Here is a 25,953-nt window from a genome sequence, read left to right as displayed (position 1 = left end):
TGCTGCATTACCAAATATATGACTACTCTTTCCTTCTGAAGATGAGATCAAAAGATAGATCGATGTTCTTTGGCTTGATATTGACCCAAGGAGATCAGAGTGGATATGCAAAACTTGAGCAATGCAGCCATTGACTATAATGTAATATTTCTCTACCTTTTTTTTTTTTTTTTTTAATTTTTTAATTTTTTAATTTTTTTAGTTATTTCAAAGATAATGATCAGGATCTTTAATTCTTCTTGCACCATATATGTTGATTGCATAGAACAGCTATCAAATGGATAATTTTTTTTTTTAAAAAAAAAAAAATTCAATTAAACTGCAATGATTGGAGTTTGGGCTTATTTATAACATTCACAGGTGGTTTGTTATATATATATATATATATATATATATATAGCCTACAAGTTAGAAACAACTGAAGTAATAGTGATCTCCAAAGCATCTTGTGATGTTCAATTTATAGGGTGATATCCCTGGCCTTCTAGGCCACTTAAATATTGTATATATATACCTTGTGAATATATGTATTTGTACTTAAAAGGTTTAAACAGATTTTTTTTTTTTGGGGGGAGTGTAAAGGTCAAATTATTAAATAGACCTTTTAAATAATATGAAATTAAAAAAAATAAAAATAAAAATAAAAAAATCATGCTCAGTGTGTTTTCATGTTGATATTCATCTTGAATATATACTAGCAGGAACAAGTGGTTAAACACCTTTTTTTTTTCTCATTATTTGCACAAAAATATAATTGTGAGCAGTTACATTATTATTGAGGCTCTCTACAAAGCATTTCCACCTCTCAAATTGTACAAAATTGCCCCACCGAGTTATTGTTTATACAAAGAAAAACAAACAAATCAGTGGCTTAATGCCAAACCTTGGCTCTTCTATAGTATTACTCTCTTTGGATCTTTCTTAGTTCTCAGTAAAAATAAAACAAAAATATATAGCAATATAGTAATTTGTGAACGTAAGTTACATAAACCATGGCAAGATAATCTGGTTGAAGGAGGAGCCATGCATAAAAAAAAAAAGGTCAACATTTGGGAAGATCGGACGGTGGAGGAAGCAGCTTCTGATTTGGGAGCTTTCCATCCAACACTATCCATGCCATCTTCAACCCCCAGCTCAGATGAACTTCGAAGTGACAGTGCATAAACCAAACACCTGTACATTTTAGACAATTTATATTCAACATATATATAATTGAGACAAATGAATCAATAATTCATTATATAACATGGAAATAAAAAACAACATATCTTACTTGCTTATTACTCCAATAAATTGAACATCACAATTACGTACATATCTTAATTTTTTTAGTTTTCATAATTATGATTCTAATTATATATAAATAAGTTCATTATACCACTTATCAATACTAGCAATGGCCCAAATTATATACTAGCTAGAAAGATCAAATTTGATTTACCTGATACATTTATATATAAAGGATAAACTAGTAGTTGTGTTGGGAATAAACTTGGTTGGGTTTTGGTAGTTGATCAATGCATTATGTGTATCAATGAGTCCAGATCCTCTGCAGTACATATAATGTTGTACTGTATTTGATGGTCCTAATCACTCACACGTGTGTGCGATCACATATATGAATGATGTGAACCGTCAAATGCAATACAACACTGCATTTGATCCACTCACATATCAATATATGCAACAAGCAATCTTAGTTTTTGTACACAAAGAACACAATTCTTCTTTTTGTGTATATTAATGTGTTTAATATTCATATATATTGTTCTTGATATAATATAAGAAGTGGTTATATACCTGGATTATCTGCACGAAAACGGATGGCTGCCCATCCACCCGAGGGCACACCAATGGTATTTCTTTCGACAGGATCGATAAGATTGAACTTGGAAGGGTCCTTGTTAGGGTCAAAGTTGCCAAATCCTTGTCCAACAACAAAGAAGTTGAAGCCATGAAGATGGAGAGGGTGGCTTTCGGCGCCAAGAATGCTGGTGTCCTGCATTACTAATTCCACAGTGGTGTTAAATGGGAGCACCACCACCTTGGTGGTGCCATTGACCACATTGGTGTTGTTTGGTGGAGTGCCTGTATAATTGAATGGGATGAGAGGGGTGCTTGGGAAATCAGTAGTGTAAACGCCATTGGACCGGCCGAAGAAATGGGCTTGGAGGAGGGCTGTGGTAGGGAGAGCAAAGGAGACGTTGTTGACAGAAGCTGCAAATTTTGTGGCATTATTAGGACCTTGACAAGTTCGGTTTTTTGGGCATGGGTTGCTTCCAAGCCCTACAGTGAAGAAAAATCGCTTTTGGACAGTTTGGGGCACGTTGGCGGGGAATTGAGAGTTTGCCAGACTGCGAAATTTGTTGCTAAAATTTGCAGCAAAGGAGGTGGCAAATGTAGTGTTGATGGGAGGGAGGGTTGGGAGTGGAAGGCCTTTTATTGAAGCGTTGGAAGAAGAAGGACTAGACGGTTTTGTGTATTCAAGAATTCCGGCAACTGTGGAATTATCAAACGTCCCTAGGCCGGTGTAATAGGGCAATGCAGCCATCAAGAAAGTGGCATTGGGTGGTTGAGTTTTGGTCTTGAGAAGAACATTGGTGGTCTGTCCTGGTGTGATGAGGACAGTGTCAGTTTGGAATGGCTTAACATAAACCGCATCAGCTTCAACAACGGTGAGGGTATGATTTGCTATTCCGAAAAATAGATCATCATTGAGTGCAGCATTGATCAAACGAAGGAGATACGTCTTCCCGGCTTTAACCTTCAGCTTAAATGTTTCTGCGAAGTACCATAATAAACAAAAATAAGTAATTAGTACTTCCATGCAGTAATTTTTAGTGACGCAGTATTTTTGTTGGTCGTTAAAGACAATAGGGGTGCAACACGAGGACTTCTAAGAGGGTCGCCAATTCTAGTATTACTGTCATTCAAACATGCTTAACTACAGAGTTCTGATAGGATCCAATGCATTAGTGTTGGTATGATGGCACCCTTTTTTTAGTCACGGAATGTTGTTCCTGAAAAAAGTGATATAGTATGTTGTAGTGTATTTAGACATATACCATTTGCTGAACAATTATACAGTGGCCCTGGGAGTCCATTAATGGTGTATGCATCAGAAACATTCGGGGGAGCTCCGGTCTGAAGTGCCTGGTTAATAACTGCCTCCGTATTAGTGTTCCACCACTCACCTATATTTTGCATTATATATCAATCACATATAGTTTGTTGTTAGTATAATTTAGATTGTGTTTCAAACCATGAGATAATTAACATATATATGATGTTTAGTTGGTGGTTACCAAAGATGATGGGGACTTCCTTGTAGGGTTTCTCAAATGGGTAGGGCACATTGTGCTTGGGGAGGATGACAATAGGTCCATAGAGTGTAGCTCTCATCCATGAAACGTGAGCATGCCAAAAGAGAGTCCCTCTTTGGCCAACAATGGTGTAGTTGTACACATAGGTCTGGCCAGTTTGAATGGGACACTGTGTAATGTATGCCGGTCCGTCAGCCCATCCGGTCTGAAGTTGTCGAATGCCATGCCTGTTCTCCTCATCCACAATTCACCAAAACACAATCATAACCTAACAAACATATAATTAAATAGATGGTATTAAATAAGTTTGGTAATCAGGTTATAAAAATAATATATACACAACATTAATGGTGACTTTAAACAATGGGAGGATTTGTTTGAGTGTTGATAGGGAGTCTGACAGTTGAAGTGATCACTGTAAGGGGGTCCTACTCACAGTGATACTTTTGGATTTGTCTGACTGTAGGACTCCAAATCATTTTCCATTTTGTATTGAAAACAATGCTAAGAAAGTTGATATATGGTTAAATTCATACCAATGGATACTGATATTGTCTGAAACATGATTAACCACCTTAATAAGTAGACGGTCGCCCTCTCTAGCGACGATTTTAGGCCCCGGGAACTTGCCATTGACAGTCACCATGGTCTTTGTGTGGCACAATCTGGTCATATTTTGCAACCTTATCTGCAATAAAGAAAACACAAAACAATAGAACAAGTACTCTTTCATGAACTACTACAAAAATAAGGTCCGTTGGTGGGATTAACACACATATATATATATTTATTTATACACACACATACATTGAACTTGTAGTGTCTTGTAATGCCTGCGTGCTTAGCAACTGCAACATCAGGAAACAACCAAAGGCAGCTCATGACACAAACCAAAGTAACCACTAGTACTCCTGGTGTTGGAATAAGAGAAGCACCCATGTTTTTATATATCTAGTTTTTTCTTTACCAAGTAAAGAAAATGAATGGAGACAAAATTGAACTTTTTTTTTCTCCTTACTTTGGAATGATTCATGAAAGGTTTTGAGGATTTGTTTATATAGACGTGGTAGGTTGTGTCTGGTTAATTTATTAGGTGATCAGAGACGTTTTCAGTCTAGAGTAAGAATCACAGACAAAAATTTAGTAAAGAAAATCAGTGAAAATACATGCACCAACTCCTGTTGGTTTTGCTACTTTTGGAGTGTTGCTGAAGTCAATTGTAGCTGATTTGACCTTCTGTCTGTTGCCGTCAACCCTTATCCTCATAAATAAATATCGTCATTTCAATAATGTGTGTGTGTGTATATTAATTTTAAAGCCCATAGTTAAATTATTAGATTCTTCCCATTTCTTCGTTGATTATGCTTGCTTAAAAAATAATAAAATAAAAACTAAGAGAAAAAAACTCTTCATTTATAAATTTTTAACCAATAATCAATAGTCGCTTTGAACTCTCGAATGGTCACCAGTAAGTAAATCACTTGAATCGGTTAAATATAAATCTCACCTTCGGTGACAGTCGAACCAGCAATTTAAGAAAAATACTCTAAAAACTTAATACTAACGGAATTATTTGACTAAGTTGCTATTTAATCAAACTGAAATTATGCATTTGAAAATTTTATTTATGAATTTCAAACGTTGAAATTTTAAACGGTGAAGGTATTAAACTAAAAACTTGTTTGACAATGTACTGAATTCATTCCTTAATATCTTAGACTCATAACATTTTTATATTTATAAAACAACTAATTTCATTCAAAGAAATATATCAATTTAAAAATGAATACTATTCACAAAAAAATATTAATTCAAACTTAAATAATGAACATTATTCTAGCAAGTAGCACTCATTAACATTATTTTAAAAGTGAATGTCTCAAAAACACAATTAAATTAAACTAAAACATATAAAAAATAAATAAATAAATAAAGTTTGGTAAGAAAAAACAATCTGTTAAGCCATAGACATTCCAAGAACTCCAACCGTTAATCTTGTTGATCAAGTAAAATCAGTGGGTCACAATCTATCCAAATAAAGCCATGTTAATCATTTTCAAAGATAACCGATTGAGATATAAACGTTGGTTGGAGATGGCATATCTCCCAACCAGAATGAGCCTTAGGAGTGTCAAAGCCCACAGTACGCAGAGAAGGACATTTGACCCACCCTAATTTCTTCCAAGCAAGAAAAGAATGATAGAGAATTTTGGTTGTTTCGTTATTTTTTTACTGTAAACAAGCTAATCACTCAAGCTTAACCATGAAGCCAACCAACTATTTACGTAAAATACATGGCAGTAGTATCCGTATAATTGGACATTCATAGTGCGTTAATCACTCACTGTACTGATTTTGTAGTTGCACCAACTACGCTCCTTGTAGGGTACGTACTTTTGGATATACACTTGTTTTTGTACAATATATCACTTTTGTTTTATTTTTCTTTCTTTCTTCTTTTCTAAGTTGTTTTTTGAAAATACTAAATACAAAGATAAAATTGTATTGCATCCAAGTACCACCTACATCAAACAATCCATATAGTAAAATTATGGTAAAATTACAATAAAGGGCTATACATGAAAGATTTTAGAGTGGATGGATAATGGAAAATTTTAGAGTGTTTATCATGAGGGCGTTCTCACTGTGTGTGTTGTTACTCACTATCAATTTGCAATGAGGTTGCGCCACGTAAGCGACACATTAGTGCTTAAGAGAGAGTTGAAGTTCTACATGATCCATGTATGGCATGAGGAGAGTAGAGTTTTAGGGTCTTCCAAATTGATAAGGAGATTGCAGAGAGAGAGAGTTAGAAGATTCTATATTAGTAAAGATATTGTATAAACTTGCAGGGAGTAGAAAGTTTTAGAGTAGTAGAGAATTCTGTAAGGTGTAATTATTAGGATATATAGAGAGGAGATATGAGGCCTAAAAGTAGGTGAGGGGTTTTCATTTTTAACCAATAAGCTGTAGGAGTTACACAACCTTGTACATTGACTAGTAATGGAAGTTTTCACTCATTTGTCACAGTGAGAGGTTCTCAATCCAAATGTATGATATTTTTGTTTAACAAATGCTACCTATCATCACCTACATAATTTTAACAGGAATGGTATGGTAAATTATACAAAGGAAAGTTTGTTAACCTACTTTTATGGTATATAAAATGCCCGCAAATGCTGCATAGCATCTGGTTTATGCTTCAATGGTCTCGCACACTCTGAGTTGGAGTAGTTTTTCCAGAGAACTTATACTGGTTAATAAATGGTAAGAAAATAGGAAAAGCTTAACCTTCTTGCCTCCTCCCTAAAGCAATTAATTCCTAATTTGTAGTTAACTAGCTTATCTGATAAAATAATCATTTATTTTATTTTATTTTTTGTCAAGATAAAATAAATAACACAATATCTGGCCCACTTTAATTGTCGCCTTCGGGAACCGTGACTCACAAATATGTCACAGTTCCGATGACAATTAAAATGGGACAGAGGGAGTAAATGTTTACCACAAAATATAATAGCAAAGAAATTGATCTCATTTTATGATTCAATATTTTTTTTCGAAAGGTAGATTCAATATTATGAATGGGAAATGTTTAGGGAGGACAATGTTCTTATTCTTATTTTTGTTCTTTTAATTATGGCTTCTAGTTATGTTCTTGCTTTTCATTTGAGTTGCCACGTAAACCAAAATATTAAACTGCCTAAAAAAAAAAAAATTTTGACATATAGATCCATTCATAAGGCTCTGTTTGTATATAGAGGGAAAAAAGAAAAGATAATATTCTTGTTTTGATATAATAGAGGGGGAGAAAAAAATAAATAAATAACAACTAAATTACTATCATATATGTCCTTTTAAATAGATGAGATATGAGTGAAATATAATTATCTCATTTGAATTGTTGATGGATAGTTTCAAAATTGTAAAAATACTACTTACGCTATCTTTTCTTTTCATATCTTCTCATTTTTAGAGAGATATGAAATAAGCAATAATAAGGGATAAGTAGGGATAATTATCCCTCCTATCTCTCACTACCATTTCTTTTCTTTTATTTTTAACTAACCAAATACACTCTCACAGTCATTTCTTTTTTATGTTTTTTTTTTTTCCTCTCCTTGTCCCTCGAAATCTATAATATCCAAACCGTCGCACATGATGTCACTTTTTAGCTATGAAATGATTTGACATACTTTTCCATTTGGAATAGTATCTTCCTCTTTCTTTTTCTTTCCGTGCGCGCTCATAGCATAATTAGCATTTGCACTTGGATATTGAAAATTCTTGCCGAGAGAATCTAATAGATTTATTTATTTATTTTTTTTATGGGGATAAAATTCAAACCTAGGAGCATAGATGGACATTTAAGACCTGCTCTTTTACCACTGCCACAGCTGAATATAGAGGGTTGAGTTAGTGTGAAATCAAGGAGTACGTAATGAAACTCTTTAAGTGGACCTGCGTGCAATTTAGGAATAAAAATATACTGTTCCACTCCTTCCTCCATTTCTCTCTCAAGAGTTGTTGACATGGTAATGGTTCTCAGGCTTGAAGCCTAAATCATACGAATTTAACATCACAAGTAAATATTATCACACATACTCAAGTTTGAAAGGGTTACTTGCAATTAGACAGCATCAAGATTATTTCTAATATCTGCACTCAGCTGAATTGCTTGCAGACAATAGTATATACTATATAGTACATAACTTCCCTTATCAACAGAACAACACAAATTCAATGGATAAGCAAAATATTGAAGTATCTCATTAAGCCAGTTCAGAGCACATATCTTTGCCAGACCTCATAGAGAAAATTTCCGTATAAAATTTAAAAATACCTCTTTATACACCCGACAAGTTATTCTGGATACATGTAACCCAAAGTCCCAGACACCCTCCAGCTGCAGCCCTCATTCCTCGTGCGCCGCTCAACAAGAAATCACCACAGCCAAGGAAGATGACCATTGTCGCGAGCATGAAGGGATTGAATGCAGTGCCTTCTCTTTTGTATCATCTAAGCGAATCCAGATAAATGAGTACAGATTGACTACAATTATTCCCAAGTCCTAAGCTTAAAAATCCTACAGATTTTATATATACATGTAACAATGCAGACGATTCGGACATGTAAATCTATGATGGATGCACTTTAGTGCATATAGAGTCTACAAGTGTGCAAGTCCTTAAACCATGTCATCACCATCTGTTTCGCTCCCCCTGCTTTCCTGCCATCCCGATCCCACAGTAAGTTTACACACAGGACACGTGCCTTGTTGTCACAACCATGGATCGATGCAGTTGGCATGAAACTGCAAAAGAAAATGGCAGCTAACTATATTTAAAATTTTATATAAAACAATGACATGAAGAACAAGATACCGACCATCTACAGCTTAGAACTTCAAGTTACTAAATGAGATAGATGTTTTTAATCTGTCTGGAATTTTAGGGGGAAGCCCTATTTCAACTCCATCTTTTGCTGTGTTTTCACCATTTTTTCATATATATGCGAGGAGTAGAGGTCTACCCATTTTAGACATTTAGAACTATATAGTATATTTCAACAATTAGGAACTTGAGACCTGGACAAACATAAAAAAGGTAATAATAATAAATAAATAAAAAGCTTATAGTCATATTATTAGAGCCGGTATTGCTTTCCACTAATCAAGATGTGCAGAGAGACACAGATACAGTGTGATTGCCCTTGTGCTCGATCCATGTTCTCCCAATTGGAAACACACAGCTTCCCCTTTTTTGTCTTGAAAAGAACAGATGGTATCAATAATATTCAGCAAGAACTACAGAAATTTTCAAAAGGAGTAAAATCAATGATAACCATCAGAGAGGGACTGAAGAGATGCACCAACCTAATGGGTAAAAAAGTAAAAACTGAAGAAGGAAAATGAAATTCAAGAATGATGTGTGAATCCCACAAAACTCACATAATTTACCATTGATTTTAAACATTTTAATCAGCAATTTATCAAAATAATTGTAGAAGCAATTAACTTATCAAAATTTTTTTTTTTTTTTAAATTGTCCTTTCAAATAAAACCTGCAACTTATAAAACTATATGAGATTATATTACAATTGTTATATTATGTATAATAATGAAAAGTTGTGCAAAATTAAGACTACTAGGAAATTATAAATTTTGTGAACAATGCAAGTGATACTTCAGTAGTGTTATGATACAGGTTAATTTGTTAATTAAGAAAGAAAGAAAAAATAAATGAGGAAATTGCTAAATAGTCGTCATCAGAGTTGAACATGAACCTGATGCAAACAAGGCAAGCTCCGAACAAGCTCTCCCCTGTTAACTTGCTCCAAGCAAATGCTGCATGTTAATTCATCTTCAGAAGCAATTGTGTTTAAATCTGCGTTTTTACAGTCTTGCTTTGGCTGCAGGTGAAAGCAGAAGTAAAAATCTAAAAATCTTCCATAAAGGAGTGCACAAAGTAACGCTACCAATACTATATATTGCCAAGAAGCACCAAGGACAACATGTGCGCAGGAGAGAGAGAGAGGATTTAAAAATCAAAGCAGCAAGTTGATTTGACAGGGCGAGAAGAAGGTCATGAAAGTTTAGAATTGTTGTTTTCCCAAATAAGAGAGGTGTATTGCAGGCTGTCAGATAGATATTTTAAATTCAGTAGTCAACCCCAGGATCATGTGATATGATGGATGTGGAACCTGTGAGTAGCATTTCTGAATTCATCACGATCATAATTTTGAAAGCTGAAATCTTCAGAAGTTAAACTATATATGAATGAGAACACCCATATATGTGATCATAGCAATTTTGAAACAAAAATACTCCATAGCACATCTTGTAATCCAAATTGAAACTGTTGGAAGATTCTAGAGAGAGAAAGAAGTGTTCTTGAGAGCTTGGCTTGTGGGTGGCTCTTAGGTGCGAAAATGGAAGGGTTGGCCATCTCTTCTCCTTCCTTCATTGCTTCTATGGGTAACTAATTCTCTTCCTAGGGAGTTGATGTAACCCTTGTCAAGTAAATATGTTTTAATTGTGTTTATATTTGGGGAACTTTGCATATATGTGACAAGTTGTATAATCTAGAGATACACTTTGATGTGTTTATGTTGCATTCCATATTTAATCTTGTTGAGACTCTTATATTGTCTTAGAAATTGTTTCTTCATGATTATGCTACTTACATCTTTATAGTGAGAATGAAGATGAGATTATACAATGGTTTTATTGACATGTTGTATGGAAATTTGGATAGTCCATGGCTTAGGAAAACCTTTAATAGATTATGGCTTGGTTTTTGACTTCATGTGCACTTACCAGACAGATTGAGGACTTTGATAGTGTTTTAGAGAGAGAAAGATTAGAGAGGAGAGTTCTTGGGTGGCTAGGGCTGAGCTCGAAAATGGAAGGAGTCTCCAAGCTTCCTCCTTCCTCTAGTGCATCCATGGGTATCTAAACCTTCATCTAGGGAGGTGATGAAGCCCCTCCCTTGTAAGTATATTCTAATTTAGATTTTATTGTGGGATAACAATGTATATTCTTTGGTCATTTCATGATCTAGAGCCCCATAATTGTTGTAATGGATTTAAAATGTCTATAAATGATTATTTTGAGTTATTCATCTTGTCTTAGATGGTTAATTCTCTTAATCATATTGCTTGCACTTTTATAGTGACAATGGAAATGAGATCATGGAATAGTTTTTATGGCATGTTAATAGAGAAACTTGATAGTCCATTGCTTAGGTATTTCCTTTGATGGTTTATGCTTGATTCCTAGTTTCATGTGCTTCATCATTTGATTAAAGGCTTGATGATCTTTTGCTTAAGAGAGTATGCTTGATGCTACACCCTAGTTTAGGTAGTTCAAATGTATAAACTTTTGATGGATCATTGTTGTTTTTGATTTAATGGACTTCTTGATGATTATACGGCAATCATGTGTTGCTATATAATTCTTGACCATTATATATTGTCTATCCCCAATTTAGTCTTTGTCTAGCATGTGTATAAGGTTGAAGGTGGATTCACTTCCCTAGTCCCTTCTTATTTATCTCTACCTCTTTACTTTAGTGTTTTATGCATTTTAATTCTTAATTTGAGTGACAAACCAACAAATCTCTATTTACCCCCTTCATCATTCTAAAAATGATTCTAAACACTTGGGTTGCCATAAACTAGTAGTTCCAGTGGTTCGACTTACCCGACCAATAGCCCTATTTTACAATGATTTGTGCTATTGCAAAAGTGTTGATTTATAATTGTAATCGATCCGTCGATCAATTTTTGGCGCTGTTGCCGGGGACTGCAAACGGTTTTGCAACCGAGGTTTTAGGATTACCTTTGGTTTGATTGTCAGTATTGTGTTTTGTGAATATTTTCTTGTGTTGTTTTGATCATTGTGACATTTTAAGTGTTTGTGAGATTCTAGATATTAAAGGCTTGCTGAGGAAAGCTAGCAAATTTGTAAGTCTAGACGACTTCAGGTAAGTTTTCGAAGCTCTAGTTTCAAAGTTGTGAATATCTTGCATGTGTTTAGTTCAGATATAGTTAAGTTGTGAAGCCCTTATCGAGGCTATTTATCTTTCTTTTCAATTATAAGCATTGGTCCTTGTCGTGGCCATTTACATTTCTATCTTGATAATTGAGGAGAAAGGGAACATCGTATGTGGAGTTGATTGTGATGAATTGTTGTCTTGATTATGCTATGTGTTGTTGATGTTTGGCCGTATGTCACTTTCCTTACCAACTTTTGACTCGCCAGTTGACATAAATTCATTTAAAAGAACTCTTAGGAGAAACCTTAGGGAATCTACTAGCATAAGAGAACTTGAAACTGAATTTAACACAATGGCTGAAAATGCAGGAAATGACAGAAATGAAGGAATCAATAATGATAGGGCCGAAATTCCAAACGTGGTTCCCATGACTCTTAGGGACCATTTCATCCCTACCACTTATGCTTTTCCCTCTTGCATAGTGATGCCAAACATTGAGGCCGCTCAATATGAAATCAAATCTAGCACCATCCAAATGCTTCCATCTTTTCATGGCTTTGAAAATGAGGACCCTTATAAGCACCTTGATGAATTCCTTGAAATATGCTCTACCATCAAGCTTAGGGGCTTCCCTGACAATGCTCTCCATTTGCATCTCTTCCCATTCTCATTAAAAGAAAGGGCAAAATATTGGTTGAACTCCCTTGCAACAAATTCTATCACCACATGGGCTCAATTGCAACAAGAATTCTTAAAGAAGTATTATCCAGTGAGTAAAACTAACTTAATGAGGCGTTCCATTCTTAGCTTTTCCCAAAGCGAGGGGGAACAACTCCATAAGACTTGGGAGAGACTACAAGACCTCCTTAGGAAATGTCCGCACCACCTAATTCCAAAGTGGCAATTGGTGCAAGCTTTCTATGCTGGTTTGACCGACACCCATAGATTCATAGTTGACTTCTCATGTGGAGGGATGTTCATGTCTAAAAGTGCGGATGAGGCGTAGACCATACTAGAGAATCTGAGCCAGAATTCATTGCAACACAATTCCCGTAGTGGTCCAACCTCAACCAATATAAAGAACACCAACCCTTGTCAACCGAAGACAATGAGGGAAGAATCATCTCAAGTGGATGCCATAGCTCATAAATTATATCAATTGATGGTACCACATCTATCTCATCCCTTGTCTCAAAATTCAGGTAGTGCGGTGTGTGTATCATGTACTAGTCCATTCCATCTCTCGGAAGATTGCCCCACACCGGAGCAATTCTCCAATCCCAATCAAGAGCAAGCAAATGCCATATTCTCAAGGCCCGGAAATAATCCATATTCCAATACTTACAATCCGAGATGGAGAGATCATTCGAATTTCTCGTGGAGGTAACAAGCCCCACAAAATTCGAATTTTCATAATCAATGGCATCAAAATCCGCCCTCTTCTCAATATCAAAATAGGCAATTCCAGGCCTCTTCGAGTTACCATCCTCCGTATAATCCAAATGTCTCCACTCCATCTCCTGCATTCCCAACTGATGAGATTATGGCTACAAATAAGCAAATAATGGAATCTCTAAATAAGTAAATGATGGAATCCAACAAGTAACTCTTGTCATCTTTGCAACCCACTCTCCAAATGGTTCATTCTCATACTCAGTCCATAGCTAAACTTGAGAATCAAGTTGGACAAATAGCTAACTCCATGAACCAACTCCTTCAAAAGGATAAGGGTAAGCTTCCCGCTCAACCATTTAAAAATCCTAGAGGGATGCATGTGATTGACAAAGCCTCTCCTCCGAGTGGGCCTACTCATAAACAAGTCTAAGCAATCACCACCCTTAGGAGTGGTCGAGTTGTGGACAACAAGGTTAATGGAGAGAAAGATGAAATAACCCTTCCTTCTAAAAATCCAAATCTTCTCTCTTCTAATCCAAAATTCACTCCGGAAAATCCATAGTCTAATGCTGAAAATTCCAAGTTTGTCAACCCAAATGTAGAGACTTCTTATGAGCCTAAGGCTCCGTTTCCTCAACGTCTCCAAGAGTCGACACATTTTGGGAACAAGAATTGCAAAATTCAAGACATGTGACAAGTTTTCAAGCAAGTAAAGATCAACTTGCCCCTCTTGGATGCTATAAAGCAAATTCCTCCCTATGCAAAATTTCTTAAGGATTTGTGCACTCAAAAGCGCACTTCCAAAAATCATTTGCCAAAGAAGGTGAGATTAACTAAAAATGTGAGTGCAATCATTCAACACAGTGCTCCTCCAAAGTATAAGGATCCGGGCGCCCCAACTATCTCATGTGTCATTGGCGACAACAAGATAGAAAGGGCCCTCCTTGACTTAGGAGCTAGTGAAAATTTGATTCCATATTCAGTTTACTTACAATTAGGTCTGGGGGATTTAAAGCCAACCTCCGTGGTCTTGCAGCTTGCCGATAGATCAGTTAAGCACCCACGAGGCATTCTTGAGGATGTCATTATCAAAGTGGACAAATTCTACTTCCCGGTAGACTTTGTGGTTCTTGACACGGAACCGGTCCATGACCTAAAGAAGCATATTCCCGTGATCCTCGGTAAGCCATTTTTAGCTACAGCTAATGCTTCGATTAATTGTCGAACCGGGGTGATGGACATTGCCTTTGGTAACATACAAGTCAAACTTCACATCTTCCATGCAACTCAACATCCTTCCGATGAGGATGATTGCTTCCTTATTGATGTGATTGATGAAGTGGTTGAAGAATCTCTCCCCTTCATTCTAAGCAACGACCCTCTTAAAACTTGCATATCTCACTTTGACTTCTCAAGCTTTGACATTGATCAATCTATCCAAGAAGTAAACTCTTTGCTTGACATTAATGCCATCATGGATCTTCCTCCTTGGAAAATACTGAGAGAACCACTTCCTCAACTTTCCATTACTCCTCCGGTCCCTTCCTTGAAATCTCTTCCACAACTCAAGTTAAAGTCATTCCCGGCCCACCTCAAGTATGTGTTTCTCGGCGCAAATCAAACTCTTCCGGTCATCATTGCATCGGACCTTTTTAAGGACCAAGAAACCAACCTTTTAGCGGTGCTTTAAGAGCATAAAGAAGCTATTGGCTGGGCAGTAGCTGGTTTGAAGGGAATCGACCCTTCTATTTGTATGCATCACATTCATATGGAGGACGACGCAAAGCCTACTAGAGAGGTCCAGTGCCGGTTAAATCATAATATGAAGGAAGTGGTCATGAAAGAAGTGATCAAATTGCTAGATGCGAGAATCATCTACTGTATCTCTGATAGCAAGTGGGTGAGTCCTACTCAAGTTGTTCCTAAGAAATCCGACCTCACCGTCGTCGAAAATTCTGCGGGAGAGCTCGTGCCACAACGCACCACCACCAGGTGGCGTGTGTACATTGACTACCAGAAACTTAACTCTACCACTAGGAAGGATCATTTTCCACTTCCATTCATTGATCAAATCCTAGAGAGGTTAGCCGGCCAAAGCTTCTATTGCTTCCTTGATGGTTATTCCGGTTATAACCAAGTGGCAATTAATCCGTAAGATCAAGAGAAGACCACATTCACATACCCCTTCGGAACCTTTGCTTATAGACGCATGCCTTTTGGGCTATGCAATGCTCTGGCCACGTTCCAAAAATGCATGATGTCCATATTTTCTGATATGGTTGAAAAGTTCTTGGAAATTTTCATAGACGATTTCTCCGTCTTTGGCTTTTCCTTTGACTCATGTCTACACAATCTATCCCTTGTACTCCAAAGATGCAAGGAGACAAATATAATTTTAAGTTGGAAGAAAAGCCATTTTATGGTCCAAGAAGGCATTGTTCTAGGACATGTCATTTCTAAACGGGGAATCAAGGTGGACAAAGCCAAAGTTGAGTTAATCTCCAACCTCCCTCCTCCAAATTCTATCCGTCAAATCTGTTCCTTTCTTGGCCATGCCGGCTTCTATCGTCGCTTCATCAAAGACTTTAGCAAAATTTCTCGGCCCTTGTGTAATCTTCTTACCAAGGATGTCTCGTTCAATTTTGATGAAGCTTGTATGGAAGCTTTCGTGAAACTTCGCACTCTTCTCTCATCCGCCCCAATCATGAAACCGCCTAATTGGTCTCTTCCATTTGAGATCATGTGTGATGCATCCGATTATGCATTAGGTGCGGTTTTGGGCCAATGTGTGGATAAACTTCCATACGTCATCTATTATGCTAGCAAGACACTCTCCGACGCCCAGTTAAATTACACCATCACTGAGAAAGAATTGCCAGCTGTGGTGTATGCCTTGGATAAATTCTGTTCCTATCTTCTTGCATCTAAGGTCATTGTTTTCTCAGATCATGCCACTCTTAGGCATTTGCTCAAGAGTTTGACATCAAAATCCGGGATAAAAAAGGGACCGACAATGTTGTCGCAGACCATCTCTCTCGCTTACTCATTGAAAAATCCTCTAAATTTGCTGTGGTCCGAGACTCCTTTCCATATGAGCAACTCTTTCAAATTTCCCATTCAAGTCTCCCTTAGTTTGCGGACATTGTCAACTACCTTGCGGTAGGCAAAATTCCCTCCAATTGGTTAAAATAAGAAAAAGACCGTTTCTTCTCCCAAGTTAAGCATTTCTTTTGGGAAGATCCGGAATTGTTCAAGTACTGCCCGGATCAAATCATCCGGAGATGCGTTCCTGATAATGAAACCACAAGTGTCCTAAATTTTTACCACACTCTTGCTTGTGGGGGACACTTTAGTGCCAGAAAGACCGCTGACAAAGTCCTTCAAAGCGGATTTTATTGGCCATCTTTATTTCGGGATGCTTACAATTTCTGTAAATCTTGTGAGTGTTGCCAAAAGCTCGGATCCATGTCCAGGAGAGACATGATGCCCCTCACTCCCATCCTCATTATTGAAGTTTTTGATGTGTGGGGGATCGACTTCATGGGACAATTTCCATCTTCTTATAGCTATGAGTATATCCTTATAGCTGTGGATTATGTTTCCAAATGGGTTGAAGCCGAGGCTACCAAAACTGATGATCATAAAGTCGTGATCCAGTTCATTCAATCTAACATTTTTAGTCGCTTTGGTACGCACCGAGCAATCATCAGTGACGGTGGATCTCATTTCCAAAATTGTTACCTTAAATCCGTCCTCTCCAAGTACTCTGTCATTCATAAGGTTTCCACACCTTACCATCCTCAAACGAGTGGTCAAGTGGAAGTATCTAATCGGGAGATTAAGCATATCCTAGAAAAAACAGTTCAACCGGACCGCAAAAATTGGTCATTGAGACTAAACGATGCACTTTAGGCTTACCGGACAGCTTATAAGACACCAATTGGCATGTCCCCATATCGACTTGTCTTTGGCAAAGCCTGTCATCTTCCAGTCGAACTAGAGCACTGTGCTTATTGGGTCATAAAAAGGCTCTACTCATAAATTACAGCTCAATGAGCTTAAGGAACTTCGCAATGATGCGTATAAAAGTGCCAAAATCTATAAGGCGAAGACTAAAGCTTTTCATGACAAGCACATTGTCAAAAAGTCTTTTGCCCCTGGACAAAAAGTTTAGCTTTTCAATTCTAGATTGAGACTCTTTCCCGGTAAACTCCGTTCACAGTGGGATGGTCCATATGTCATCACCGCCGTCTTTCCTCATGGAGCAGTCGAGCTTCAAGATCCAGCTGATGGATATCTATTTAAGGTTAATGGCCAACGGCTTAAGCCTTACATTAACAGCATAGTTCCTATCCGCAAAGTAGAGAAAGTCCTATTGACGGACCCAATTTACAAGGATTAGTGCGCCATGCAACTCCTGGTTCGTCTAGTTATCGACATTAAATTTAGCATTCATGGAAACAATTCTTCTATTTTCCGAGCTTCCTTCTTCCAAGTGCCTTCCACGAATATTCTGGGAATTCGCTAAGTTTAACCAAAATGTGTACCTTTCCGAAATTGACTCATCTTGCATTCCATGGTCCCATTCGGTTTTCTTAGTCGTTTTCAGGTCTCCGTACCACGTCCGGAGTTATTCATGGTCATTTAGACATTTGGCTCGTCTAATCCAAAATTTTTAATGTTTTTCGGATATGGTGACTCTCTCTTGGGCCGTTGATGCCAAATCCCGTTCCGGCATTCCTGCAAAGCAACTAGAATCCTCCGCAATTCAAAAATTCATATCCAAGTTGTTATTTGATCCCATACTGGGCTTTGCAAGAAAATCTTAAGTTGCACAAGGCAGCTGCTGAGAGGCCTCGCGGGCACCCACCAAACTGGGCAGTAGCAAACCATCATCCATGGAGCTCCATCGTGGGCGCCCGCCGTTTTAGGCAGTGAAGGTGTGCCAGACTGCGGGCGCCTACCACCGTCGTGCCCTTTTTTAAAATGGGCTTGCAAGCCCATTTTATGTTGTTTCAATTCTCCCTCCCTTCTCTCAAATCTCCCCATAACTCTTCTCTTGCCCTCTCTCAAACCTTCCATCTTCTTCCAATCTTTCTCTAACCCTCTCATTCATCCATATCCCCATTCATCCTCCCATTCCTCATCCCTCACTCTCTCATCATTCAAGCATAAGGGGATCTTGTTTCTCCAAGTTTGGGTACGTCTTTTTTCCCTTTCTTTTTCTTTAAATTTTCGCATTAAGGAGGATGGGATTCTAGTTGTGGAGGATTGGTAATTGTTGGGTGTGCTTGCATGTTCATTTTCAGGTTAAATTTTTGGGATTTTCACATCTTTAACCTCATTTTGTCCCTCTTTCCATTTCTTGTGCATGCCAGGTGTTTGTAAAAAGTCCTGAACCAATTTTCTTCCTCCCAATGGCTTCTAAAGTGGCCTCCAAGCATGCTAGATTGTCCGAGGGCCCTTCTAATGTGCCTCCAACCCCAAATTGGGCTAAATGGCCAATCGTTCCTGAAGCCAAATTCGCTATCAAAGATGGTTTTGAGCATAATCATGAGATGGCGTGGTCCGTCCGTGAATTGAAGGAGCATGGTCTTGAAACTCTCTTCAAACCATGTGCTCACTCCTACTACCCACGCGTGATCCGTCTCTTCTATGCTAACATGTTCTATTCATGTGCAGAATCGGACAAAATTTAAACCACCATTGATGATTATGAGTATGAGTTCACCGTTGATAACCTTGCTATGGCTATGGACTGCCCATTGGACTCTCCCGTGGATAGGGCGGGCTTGCCTCTCTATATTGCTGCTCCTAACGCCACCTTGTCCGACATTGTGGGGGAGATTTGCCACGACCAATTCACCGGCACTCGAACTACAAGGACCAATAAGTCCTTTTTGCCATACCGGTTGTGGTTTCTTGATTCGGTCCTTGCTAAGAATGTCCTTCCCGTGCCAGGCCATTCCGAACGTAAAGGGGATTTTCTGAAAACCCTTTACAATGCTGAAAAAGGGTATTGGTTTTGCGTCTCACAGCTTGTCTGGGACAAAATGTTAAAAATCTATAATGAATTACTCTTGGTTAGGTCACGCACTACCACCACATGGGCATTCCCTTTTCCTTACCTTATCACAAGGATGCTTAAAGATACCGAATTCAAAGCACCCCGGGGTGAAGCTAAAGAAAAGACGGTTCTTGATTTTTCTCTTGGGGTCTGGAAGTCGAGCACAGCTCAGCTTCAGATGTCCCGTCAGGCCCGCATTGGGGGCGAGTTGGATTGGGGTGCTCCAGCACCCCCTGTGGCTCCTGCTTCGCCTGTTCATGATGCCCCTGCATCTCCGCCGTTAGATGTCATAACCCGAGCTGACTATCTCGCCCTGAATGCTCGTCTCAATGCATTTAGCTTGCGCTTTCAGGAGAATCAAGAAATTTTACAGGCTATGCTCCAGTCATTAATTGACCGTGCGCCTAGCGCACTTAGTGCTTCCTCCTCCACTCTGATGGTGGAGTGATTTTATGCTTTCAGTTTTATTTCCTTTTTCCAGTAGTACTATTTTAGACTTCTTTTGGGCCGCGTTTGGCATTTATTTTCCAGTTATAGCTGCATTCCATTTTGCTTATTTGCATGGATATTAGCTTTGAAATAAATTGCAGTTATTGTTAGTGATTTTTGGATTCATATGATTCTTGCTCTGTATAGATGCTTTTGACAGGTTTTTGAATTCAAGTTTGGGGGTATGCTCATGGAATTCACGAAGTGGCCTATTTTTGCACCACCACTTCGTTCCTCCTCAACTTGGTACTATTGTTCTTCGCACTCTCCATTTATATACATATATATATATATATATATATATATATATATATATATATATATATTTCTTATCCTTTGTCTTCTCACATTGAGGACAATGTGACATTTAAGTTTGGGGGTGCATGTGCTTACATTCTTATGATTTTTGTTCATTTTTTATGCATGTTAATTAATAAAATCATGTTGTTGGGAGCAATGATAGTGTAATTTGGAACTTTTGGAATCGAAACATGTGTTTAATACTTTGCATATAGGAGCCAAGAAATTTTTGAAAATAAAGAAAATTTTTGAAATAAGCATGTTGATTCGTATCGGTCTGTATAAGTACTTCAATTAGATTTTCGCGAGACTTCATACTCTTTTACACATTGCACATTTGCACACCGGCAACCCAACTGTGAGGTATGTAACCCAATTGACCTTGACCAGGACTCAGTTGATCTGAATTAATGACCCTAATAAATGGATACCCTTGGCATTAAAAAAATATATATATATGACCAGTTTGAGTTTGTAGCCTTTGTTATTAAGCCCTAGGAGTGTTTCTACACTTAGCACCCTAAAGCCATCTGGTTTGGGAGTTGTTAGCCTAACACTTGCTACATTGGTTGGTTAGAAAGTTTAAAGGACTTAGACATTGCACGATCATTCAAAAATAAATAAATATGGTTCGTCGAAATTCGTAGCCTTTCCAATTCAAGTTATTAAGCCCTAGGAGTGTTTCTACACTTAGCACCCTAAAGCCATCTGGTTTGGGAGTTGTTGGCCTAACACTTGCTACATGGGTTGGTTAGAAAGCTTAAAGGATTTTGACATTGCACGACCATAGTAAGTGATCTTTTGAGTTGATCAATAAAATCGTCATTAAGCAACAAAAGTTATTTTGTGAATAAAGTTAAGCCTTGGGGACCTCATTTAGAAGGAGATTTAAGGATTTGAAAGCTTGTGCTTTTGGGATTGGAAAAAGAAAGTAAAAGCCACATATTGGGAATCCGGTTCACTTTCACTGAAGTTAGAGTTAAATTCCATTTTAGAAATGACAATTGAAGTGTTTATATAGGGTTTGATAAGCAGTGCGTAAAAGTTGAAACTTATTTTTCCATTTTGAGTATCAAGGCTTTATATATGTAAGTTAGTTTGCTTAATGAGTCTATTTCCAAATTTTTGTTGTTCCAAGTTATATTTGAGCTTCGTAGGTAATTTCTTGCTCCATGATTGATGCATGTGGTTAGCATTCCATTTGTTGTCATTTTTGGTTAGGTTCTATATTTTGGTTTTGCTATGGGACTAGCAAAATGTAAGTTTGAGGGTGTGATAAGTGCCGAATATTGCATATTCAAGCGCCCTTACTTGCATTATTTAAGTCCATTAGTGGAGTGTAATGTACAGTTTAGCTCTATTTGTGTATTTTTGTCTCTTTTCAGGATGGTTGCTCCAAAATTGATTAAAAGAACAGTTTTAACAAGCTGTTGGAAAACCAAAGTAAGCCGTTGCTGGGGACTGTTAGTGGAGCAAAGTTTTTGAAGCCATCATTTGTCTGAACTCTATGGCATTGAATTTAATTGACGACCGTGTCGTGACGCCATCAAAAGTTGTCAAAAAGAATGCTGAGAGGACACCCGCGGGCGCCCGCCAAATGCTCCAGCCTACTGCCTTGACTCGTGGGGCCCCGCCAAACCTGCCAGTAGCCACCTCCGCGGGCGCCCGCCGATCTGCAGAGAGCAGTTTAACTGCTCCTAATTTTGTGCTACATTTGGTCCCCTTATCATTTTTTTGTGTGGTCCAGCTTCATCCTAGGGAGTTGGAGCTCGAAAAAGGGGGGAAAAGGAGAGGATTTTAGGCTTAATAAGGGGGGGAGGCTGGTAATATCTCATATCTCATTATTATTAGCTAAGTTTTAGAGAGAAAAAGATTAGAGAGGAGAGTTCTTGGGTGGTTAGGGCTGAGCTCGAAAATGGAAGGAGTCTCCAAGCTTCCTCCTTCCTTTAGTGCATCCATGGGTAACCAAACCTTCATCTAGGGAGGTGATGAAGCCCCTCCCTTGTAAGAATATTCTAATTTAGATTTTATTGTGGGATAACAATGTATATTCTTTGGTCATTTCATGATCTAGAGCCCTATAATTGTTGTAATTGATTTTAAATGTCTATAAATGATTATTTTAAGTTATTCATCTTGTCTTAGATGGTTACTTCTCTTAATCATATTGTTTGCACTTCTATAGTGACAATGGAAATGAGATCATGGAATGGTTTTCATGGCATGTTAATAGAGAAACTTGATAGTCCATTGCTTAGGTATTTCCTTTGATGGTTTATGCTTAATTCCTAGTTTCATGTGTTTCATCATTTGATTAAAGGCTTGATGATCTTTTGCTTAAGAGAGTATGCTTGATGCTACACCCTAGTTTAGGTAGTTTAAATGTATAAACTTTTGATGGATCATTCTTGTTTTTGATTTAATGGACTTCTTGATGATTATACGGCAATCATGTGTTGCTATATAATTCTTGACCATTATATATTGTCTATCCCCAATTTAATCTTTGTCTAGCATGTGTATAGGGTTGAAGGTGGATTCACTTCCCTAGTCCCTTCTTATTTATCTCTACCTCTTTACTTTAGTGTTTTATGCATTTTAATTCTTAATTTGAGTGACAAATCAACAAATCTCTATTTACCCCCGTCATCATTCTAAAAATGATTCTAGTCACCTAGGTTGCCATAAACTAGTAATCCCAGTGGTTCGACTTACCTGACCAATAGCCCTATTTTACAATGATTTGTGCTATTACAAAAGGGTTGATTTATAATTGTAATCGATCTATCGATCACACACAAACAATTAAGCAATACAAGTTAAAGTATTCAGCTTTATAGAAGTGAGAGTTTCCCATTTGTGTTCATTTGCCCACCAACTCCAACAGAAACATAGCACTGAGAGAGACTGCAAAAAGAAGAAAAAACTATAAAAACCACTTGTCTACTGCATAGTAATCAATACCATTTACAACCTGGCAGCACATCAGTTTAATTTAAGATTCCCCTTTATAAAAGTAGTATTAATTACCTAACTCCCATTATAATATCAAACTGGAGGACCACAAGTCTTGGTTTTTTTTTTTTTTTTTCATAATAATTGAAAACCTTCACCTCAAACCCATAATTGATCATTAAACCCTACTTTAGTTTTATCAATTAAAACAAAATTTATCCTGAATGTTTTAGCCATTACGTATTAATAACGATGGCAAGGATAAAAGAATTATGTTGATCCTTAATGAAAGCTTATAGTAATTAGAATTTTACTTGGTTTCTACTACCCGCCATGGCCTCATCATGCACGTCCTTTGTCATCTTAATATATCTATTACAAAGTTACCAACTAATTTTTAGGACACTTGAAATTAAGTTTCGGGAATGCCACATGCAAGAGTGTGGTAGAAATTTAGGACACTTGAAAATTCAGTTTCGGGAATGCATCACCAGATGATCTGGTCCGGGCAATACTTGAACAATTCCAGATCTTCCCAAAAGAAATTTTTGACTTGGGAGAAGAACTGGTCTTTCTCTTATTTGGACCATTTGGACGGAATTTTTCCCACCACAAGATAGTTGACAATATCGGCAAACCAAGGAAGATTTGTATGAGAAATCTGAAACAGTTGCTCATTAAGGAAGGAATCACGAACTGTAGCGAATTCGGAAGATTTCTCAATGAGTAAACGAGAGAGATGGTCGGCAACAACATTGTCTATCCCTTTTTTTATCCCGAATTTCAATATCAAACTCTTGGAGCAAGAGTATCCATCGAATTAGCCCGGGTTTGGTTTCTTTCTTTGCGAGCAAATGCCTTAAAGCGACATGATCCGAAAATACAATGACCTTGGACCCAAGAAGGTAAGAGCGAAATTTGTCCAAGGCATACACCACAGCTAGTAACTCTTTTTCAGTGGTGGTGTAATTCAATTGAGCATCAGAAAGAGTTTTACTAGCATAGTAAATAGCATGTGGTACCTTGTCCACACGATGGCCCAAAATCGCACCTAATGCATAATCGGATGCATAACACATTATCTCAAATGGAATAGACCAGTTAGGCGGTTTCATGATTGGGGCTGAAGAGAGAAGAGTACGAAGCTTTTTGAAAGCTTCCAAACATGCTTCATCAAAATTGAAGTGAATATCCTTGGCAAGAAGATTACACAGGGGCCGGGATATTTTACTAAAGTCTTTGATGAAGCGGCGATAGAAGCCGGCATGACCAAGAAAGAAACAGATTTATCGGACAGAACTTGGAGGAGGAAGGTTAGAGATCAATTCGAATTTTGCTTTATCGACCTCAATTCCCCTTTTAGAAATAATGTGCCCCAAGACAATGCCTTTTTGGACCATGAAATGACTCTTTTCCCAACTTAGAATCAGATTTGTCTCCTTACATCTTTGAAGCACAAGGGAAAGATTGTGGAGACATGAGTTAAAGGAAGATCCAAAGACGAAAAAGTCATCCATGAATACTTCCAAAAACTTCTCAACCATATCAAAAATATGGATATCATGCATCTTTGGAAAGTTGCACGTGCATTGCAAAACCCAAAGGGCATGCTTCTATAGGCAAAAGTTCCAAAGGGGCATGTGAATGTGGTCTTCTCTTGATCTTGAGGAACAATTGTTACTTGGTTATAGCCAGAATAACCATCAAGAAAACAGTAGTAGCTTTGGCCTGTGAGCCTTTCTAGGATTTGATCAATGAATGGGAGTGGAAAATGATCCTTCCTAGTAGTAGAGTTGAGTTTTCAGTACTCAATGCACACACGCCGCCTAGTGGTGATGCGTTGTGGCACGAGTTCTCCCGCTGAATTTTCAACAACGGTGAGGCTGGATTTCTTGGGAACAACTTGAGTGGGGCTTACCCACTTGCTATTCGAGATGGGATAGATGATTCCCGCATCTAATAGATTGATTACTTCTTTCATGACCACCTCCTTCATGTTTGGATTCAATTGGCGCTGCACCTCTCTAGAAGGTTTGGCGTCGTCCTTCATATGAATATGGTGCATACAAATAGAGGGGTCGATTCCTTTCAAATCAGTCACTGCCCAGCCAATAGCTTCTTTGTGCTCTTGTAGCACCACTAAAAGGCTATTTTCTTGGTCCTTCGAAAGGTCCGATGCAATGATGACCAGAAGAGTTTTATTTACACCAAGAAATACATACTTGAGGTGGACCGGGAGCGGCTTTAACTCAAGTTATGGTAGGGATTTCAATGAAGGTACCGGAGGAGTGCTGGAAAGTTGAGGAAGTGGTTCTCTTGGCACTTTCCAAGAGGGAAAGTCCATGATAGCACCAACTTGGAGTAAAGAATTTACTTCTTGGATGGATTGGTCGATATCAAAGTTTGCAAAGTCAAAATGAGACATGCAAGTTTCAAGAGGATCCTTGCTTAAAATGAAGGGGAGGGATTCTTCGACCACTTCATCTAACACATCAATGAGAAAACAGACATCCTCATCGGAAGGATGTTGAGTTACATGGAAGATGTGGAGTTTGACTTTCATATATCCAAAGGCGACATCCATCACCCCGGTTCGGCAATTTATTAAAGCATTAGTCGTAGCTAAAAAAGGTATAGGGAGGAATTTACTTGATAGCATCCAAGAGAGGTAAGTTGATCTTTACTTGCTTAAAGGCCTCTCACATGTCCTGAATTTTACAGCATTTGTTCCCAAAATGTGTTGACTCTTGGAGACGTTGAGGAAACGGAGCCTTAGGCTCATAAGAGGTCTCCACATTTGGGGTAACAAGCTTGGAATTTTCAGTGCTAAACTTTGGATTTTCAGGAGTGAAATTTGGATTAAATGAGCTATGATTTAGATTTTTAGGAAGAAGAACTTTTTCACCGTTTCCTCTATCAACCTTAT

The 25,953-nt window shown here is 37.8% G+C and overlaps 1 protein-coding gene across 1 annotated transcript; it reads right to left on the bottom strand.

The window, feature by feature from the left end:
- Positions 1-583: 583 nt before the first annotated feature.
- On the bottom strand, positions 584-4,262 carry LOC132273242 (laccase-17-like). Its single transcript, XM_059774240.1, has 6 exons — positions 4,131-4,262; positions 3,860-4,011; positions 3,306-3,550; positions 3,066-3,194; positions 1,801-2,781; positions 584-1,173 (listed from the first exon to the last, which is right to left on the bottom strand). The coding sequence occupies exons 1-6, from the start codon at positions 4,260-4,262 to the stop codon at positions 1,043-1,045; spliced, it is 1,770 nt and encodes a 589-aa protein (XP_059630223.1). The 3' UTR covers positions 584-1,042.
- Positions 4,263-25,953: the final 21,691 nt, after the last annotated feature.

The sequence above is a fragment of the Cornus florida genome, unplaced genomic scaffold, assembly GCF_030987335.1.
Source record: "Cornus florida cultivar Cherokee Brave unplaced genomic scaffold, ASM3098733v1 CherokeeBrave_3.0.0_Hap2_Chr09, whole genome shotgun sequence".
NCBI classification, from domain to species: Eukaryota; Viridiplantae; Streptophyta; class Magnoliopsida; order Cornales; family Cornaceae; genus Cornus; species Cornus florida.
The sequence above is the reverse complement of the archived record's forward strand: the minus strand, read 5'-3'. Positions and strand labels throughout refer to the sequence as shown.